The sequence below is a fragment of the Balaenoptera physalus genome, assembly GCF_965194825.1.
Source record: "Balaenoptera physalus genome assembly, chromosome: 2".
Classification (NCBI taxonomy): Eukaryota; Metazoa; Chordata; class Mammalia; order Artiodactyla; family Balaenopteridae; genus Balaenoptera; species Balaenoptera physalus.
Window position 1 is genome coordinate 60,104,234 of NC_138883.1, and position 6,479 is coordinate 60,110,712.

General features: G+C 34.4%; 1 protein-coding gene across 1 annotated transcript in view; it reads left to right on the top strand.

Moving 5' to 3' along the window:
• Positions 1-6,143, top strand: part of SEC23A (SEC23 homolog A, COPII coat complex component) — a 61,789-nt gene extending 55,646 nt beyond the window's left edge. Inside the window, exon 20 of the mRNA XM_082452115.1 lies at positions 4,715-6,143. Coding sequence (XP_082308241.1) covers positions 4,715-4,804 — 90 coding nt within the window. The 3' untranslated portion in view covers positions 4,805-6,143. The remainder of the gene's footprint in view (positions 1-4,714) is intronic.
• Positions 6,144-6,479: the final 336 nt, after the last annotated feature.

A 6,479-nucleotide genomic window follows, 5' to 3' on the forward strand; every position in this document is an offset into this window, starting at 1 on the left:
ACCATAGTAGATCTGGACAGGAGAACAGAGATTAGAGTATGGGAGGTCTGTGGAGACGCTTTAGGAGTTAAGAAGCTTTCGTGATATAGATAAATAAATTGAATTCACGGTCTAAAAGTTCTGAAAGGTGAGGAGTTTTTTATAGCAAAGAAAGAAACTTACTCTTGGAAGGCGTTCAAAGGGTACACATAGCACATGTGAGAAAAATTTGTGCCCATATAATACATATACGTATAGACTCTCAATATCACCCCTCACCCTCTTCCAGTTGCTGGGGGAACAAAAAGCCAAATATTACTGTGATGTGGAAGTTTGGAGTACAGGATGTACCATGAATCAGCCTTTCCATTATACTTAACTCTAGTTAACTGAGTATTGGTTTTGGTTCTGGATCCCACAACTTAAGAGGAACTTATTTAAGAAAAGAAAATTGCAAGAATATAGAAAAGTAGCACCAATAAATAGAGTTAATGGAAATGGTGAATAATCAATATGAAGGGGAGGTTAAAGGCTTGAAGGATACTTGAAAATAGTACTTGTCAGGGGTCACATATCACATGCCCCTAGGGACCAGGTGAACAAACGAGTGAAGCTGGCTGCATATAAGAAAACTTGACTCTCAGTGTCAAAAAGCAATACCTGGGGGCAGCGGGCTATGGCAGACTAGCGTTTGTGGGGAGGGTACACAAATCCTTTTCTAAAGGGGGTAGCTGTTCCTCCCCTCCAGATGATTGTTTGTTGCCATACACATAATTCAATTAACAAAATGTTGTGAGCTCACATTATGAAGACCAAATAAAACCTATCTCTTTGTGGCTGAATTTCTGCATTAAAAAAGCACGGTTTAGTTCATGGAAATAATGGCTTGTTCCTTGTTTTGGGAGGTTTAAATTACAACATGGAGATGTAGATGGAAGACGTATAAAGTAAAGAACTTGTTGAGCTGTTAGACATGGAGAGGCATCATTCTGGGGTGGTAATTGAAAACTCTGCAGGTTACTAAACTTCCTATGCCTTTTCTTCCTTGTCTGTTGTAGAGTTTGATGACACATACTTGATATGCCCAGTAATACTCAGTAAATATTAGTTATTAGTTTTCCTTGTTATCACTGGTAAAAAAGTCTCTCTAAAGATATTTAAGATAGGAAAGAAAACCTATATTAAACTGAAGTTTAATTATTACTGCCTGGAAGTAGGGGCATTAGAGACATAAACAAGAGCCCTAACACTTAAGCCAGACCCTGAAAGACGGAGATTATTTCATTGGGTGAATATGATGGAGAAGGAAATCCCAGGCAAAGGAACAAACGTATATTGTTTATCTGATTCACTCGTTTGTTTATCCATCCACCCATTCATCTATTCAGTACTCAATTTTGAAAGCCATCACCTTTGGAGAAACTTAAGTGTACTTACTTGTTATTAAATGAATTCTTTTTATTGATTTGATAAAAAGTCGTTTAAATATTTACAGTCATTAAGTTAAATTATGTCCTTATACTATATGGTGGTTTTAATTACATTGTTATCAGGTCTGTCTCTCCTTAGATTTTTTATAAAGTGTTTTCCTCAAAGAGGCGGTTGAAGACAGTTTGGGTTTCTTCTCATTATTGCATTTTAGAAAATATAATCATCTTTTCTAGGAATGCACTTTAAAAATTTTTGTAATTTTTTGGCCGCTCCACACCGCACATCATGTGGGGTCTTAGTTCCCCAAGCAGGGATCGAACCTGCTCCCCCTGCATTGGAAGTGCAAAGTCTTAACCACTGGACCGCCAGGGAAGGCCCCCAGAAATGCATTTGATTTAGCAAAATTTAGGAATTAGTTACAGTTACACCTTTGGGGGAAGCTGACATTTGATCCTATCTTTTATGAATAGATTCTTACAAAAACAAAACAAAAAAATTTCTATAGGATTTTACTTAGACCATTTCTTTTTTTCAGATTGGTTCCAAACTATTTGAAAAATCTTTCATTTGTATTAAACTTGTTGATGTGTCTAAAAACAATGAAATTTTGGTCTGACATTTAAATCAGTGTTTCTCAGTCTTTATATTTTGTTAAATTTGAAAACATCCCTTTCCTGTAATGCTGTTTGAAATGTCAAAATTAAATAAATATGTTAATTAGAAGTAAGAAAGAAACCAAGAGCCCTAAGGTCTTTTTTGACCTATGATTTTTGTAAGGGAAATTATGTTAATATTTTTATAGATAATAATAGCTAATGAGCTGAATCTGTACTGTGTTTTAGTCATTATGCTAAGATTTTCATACACTTCTATTTGTTAAAATACTCCTGTGAGGTGAGTACTATTAATCCTATTTTTCAGAAGAGGAAATTGAGGCTTATATAGGTTAAGTAACTTACCTCAAATCACACAGCTAAACTGTGACAGGGTCTGGATTTGAACCTAGGTCATTCTAACCCCAGAATCTGAATTTTTAACCATTAAGCTAAATTGATGATTGAAATTTAGGGAGTTAACATGGTAGCCAAGCATTTCACTAAAAATTATGGAATTTAATACCTTAGTTTTCTTTTTGTCAGAAATCAAGTACCCAGTGTAAGTATTATCCACGGATGGCCTGAAGAGGGCACCACTGCAACACTGCTTCTGTGACAGGGTGCTGGAGGTCTCTGTTGCTATAGTGCTTCATATACTAAATGATATAAAGCTTGGAACTTTTTGCTTAATCCTGGATATATTTTAAAGAGAAAAAGAGTGCAGTTGTAAAACTGAGATCAATCAATTGCAAATTTTTGATAATATTGAGTTGAGCATTAGTATTAATCACTTCAAATAAGATCACAGTATATGAGTTAGAAAATCCATATATATTTTGTCTTGACCAGGAGAAACAGATCTGGGATTGGGTGAATTGAGGTGGAAAATGTGTAAAATGGAAAAAATTAAGGTATAATAATAATAATGTTGTATGCCTACTGTGTGTGTCAGGTATTGTTCTATTTGCTTTACAAAGTTTAACTCATTTAATCATTATAACAACCATGTGAAATAGGTTCTGTTATTATCTGTATTTTACAAATGAGGAAACTAAGATTCAGAGAGGTTAAGTAAGTGGCAGAGCCAGGATATGAGCTCGGCAGTCTGACTCCAAACTCTGAGCTCTTAATTCCAGTGCTGTTGTCTCCCTTCATTATCAAGTTTTTCAAGTTCATATAAATTCACATATGAAAACACATAATAAAATTGATTTTCCATTATTCAGGAGAGGTTATGGCATATCTGTGGCTATGCCAGCCTAGAGCCACAAGAGCTATAAAGTCAGAGCTCATATTTGCCATAAACTTGCTGATATCCTCTGAAAATTACTTAATTTTCCTGTTTTAGACATTTTATATATACTAATAAGAAACTGGATATCAGGTGAAAACTTTAAAAATCCAGATACAAAATATTGTAGAAAAACTTTCTTGCTACAATAAAATTTCATTATTAGTGGATTGGATTACTAAGGTCATTCCATCAACACAGTTTTTATTAAAATAGAAGTTAGGAATTTTCCCTAACTCTTGTTAATTACTTAGAACCCACAGAAATCAATTAAAATTACTTGAATGAAAATATATAAGTATAGTTTATTTAAAAAATGATATAAATTCTCTTCCTTCCATCTGGCGGTTCTGCTAAAATGTGTAAGTGGAATTTTATTTTAGTAAACAGGCAGCAATAAGGGAGACATTTCTTAGTAGTGATAAAAACACCAATACATTCAAGGCAAATGAACACTTTACTACTTTAAAGATTAAGTTGGGTATGGAGCTATTGTAAGGCCAATTGGTAAACTGCGGTACAAATCTGAGTCTGACCACATGGGGTTAGCGCAGACTCCAAAAGTTAAAGGACATGGTCCACAAGACTGCCCCTACTTCAGATGCCAGCCGAAAGTCAAATCCCAGGTTACCCACACTTCTGACCAACTGGCTACAAATCCGTTTGTGTGTGGGGTGGTGAGAAAGGGAGGGTGGTGGGGTGGGCAGTGGGTGGGTAGAGTGGGTAGGGGGGGTGGGTTCCCATAACCCCCCTCCCCAGGTTTGGTAATTCCCTAGAACAACTCACAGAACTCAGGAAAGCACTATATTTATGAATACAGTTTTAGTATAAAAGTTACAAGTTAGGTCCAGCTAAATGAAGAGACAGCAAGGTCTGGGAGGGTCCCAGATACAGAGCTTCTGTGCCCTTTTCCCATGGAATCAGTGTGCGTCACCCTCGCAGCACATTGATGTATTCCTCAAACAGGAAGCTCCGCTGGGCTTTGGTATCCAGTGGTTTTATTGTTTTTGCTTTTGTTTCTCTTAGGCATGATTGATTGAATCTCTAGCCCCGAATTTCTTCCTCCTTGGAGGTCAGGCTCTCTTAAAGCCCAGGCATCTAATTACGTGGTTGATCTTTCTGGTGACTGGTCCCTATCCTGAGTCATCTCATCTCATAGCATAAACTCAGGTGTGATCTGAGGGGCTCATGAATAACAGATACTACTATCAGGAAATTCTAAGGATGTAGTTTCCCTCTCAGGAATCTGGGACAGGAATCTGGGACAAAGGCCAGCAGATTCTTTATTATACAACAGGAGCATAGACATTATTCTGCTTAAAATGATTTCCTTGTCTATTTTTTTACATATTTGCTTATACACTTTAAGGTATCATCCTATGTTTTAATCATAGAAAATATCTTTCTTTTCCTCTAGGAGTCTGGAGCACCTATTCTCACAGATGATGTTAGTTTACAAGTGTTTATGGATCACTTAAAGAAACTTGCTGTGTCAAGTGCTGCTTGATGTGCTAAACATATTAAGAACACTTAAGAAGATGAAATAATATTTCAGTTTCTTTTTTTCCCCTTTTTTCAGTTAATCTGTGGAAACCAACAGAGAGATCTCTCTAGACTCTTTTTGTATTAGTACGGTTTGAGACAACAAATGGAAAAATGTTCATGTTTGTAGATTAAGCTAGAATATAAGAGCAATAAGAACAAATTTGTTTTGCTTGCCACAGTATTATAACTGGTTTTAGAAATTTGAGGTCTTTATAACTTATGTTAAAAAGTAAAAATAGAGTCTGCCTTGTACTACAGAGATATAACTCATTTGTATGTTGCAGACAAATTCAAAGTGGCACTGAATGTTCTTGACCTTTTGAAAACTTGTTTCTTAATTTTAACCAAAAAGTAAACAAAATCATCAACAGTAATGATAAGTGTGAGAATTTTTGCCTATTCATTGAATATTTTTCTGTGATCTTCAGCACTTACGTATACACTATTTCTGTATTTACTCTGTTAAGGCAGCTTTATTTTTATGATGATTTGTTTAGGAATTATTTGACTTTATATATGGTAATTTTCATGAAGATAATTTAATGTTTTTGGTCATTTGAAAAAATAGTTTAGAGATGAAAGTTTTTTTGGGTAACAGTTCCACAGTTGACAACATATGTGAAATTCCCACAAAGTACTCAACTATGTGATTAAAAGTGATAATTTTTTTTGTAAAGGGAGATAGAAAATAAACAGTTTGGCACAGTACATTTTAGAAAGGCTTTGCAGTAAAAGGACTTTTGTAACTTCTAAACCAAATTTGGTATTCACTGCATGGTTTTGTTGTTTCCCTTTGTTTTTCTGAGGTAAATTTTACATTATATCCTTCAGTATTTTAAACTATTTTGGGAGTTTACACACTACTTTTGGTTTTTGCTTCCATTTTGTGAACTTTATTTAGTTGTAGTTCTTATTGAAACAGTATTATCTAATATTCTGTTGAATTTTATCATGTGGTGACGCTCAGTTCTATTTTGATTTATTCATTAGTATCATTCACTTTTACCTTTTAAAGTTTACTTGTAGCAAATGTTTACATTGCTAAAGCCAGATATGTTTGACAATGAAATTTACATCAAGAACTGCAAATAAAAGGTGGTGCTATGATATGGGCCCAGAAGGACAGTGTCATGATTGTACTTGCATGAACACTATCATTTGATGGTAAAATAGACAGAAACTTAAAAAAAAATTTGTTTATATGTTATATTCAATTAGAGTAAATAAGTTGCTCTGTTCCATTTTATTTGAATTGAACTGTGCTAGGTTTAAATACCAATAAAATATACTTTTTCTCTGTTTTCCTGCTTATTTTGAAACCTAGTAAGCCTGAAAAGCCTAATGTAAAATTAAAGCATTTATAAAACCTGATATTAGTGGATTAAAAAGTTATTCATTTTAAAAAATAACAGCTTTATTGAGGTTTAATTCACATATTACACAATTCACCCATTTGAAGTGTAAAGCTCAATGGTTTTTAGAATATTCATGGAGTTGTGTAGCCATAACCACAATCAATTTTAGAGCATTTTCATCTCCCAAATAGTTATTTGTTTTTGCTATAAGGAACTGAGGAAAATCCCTGTGATGATGATACACGTTTAGTTTGCCTGGCCCCTTAACTTATATCCTTTAAG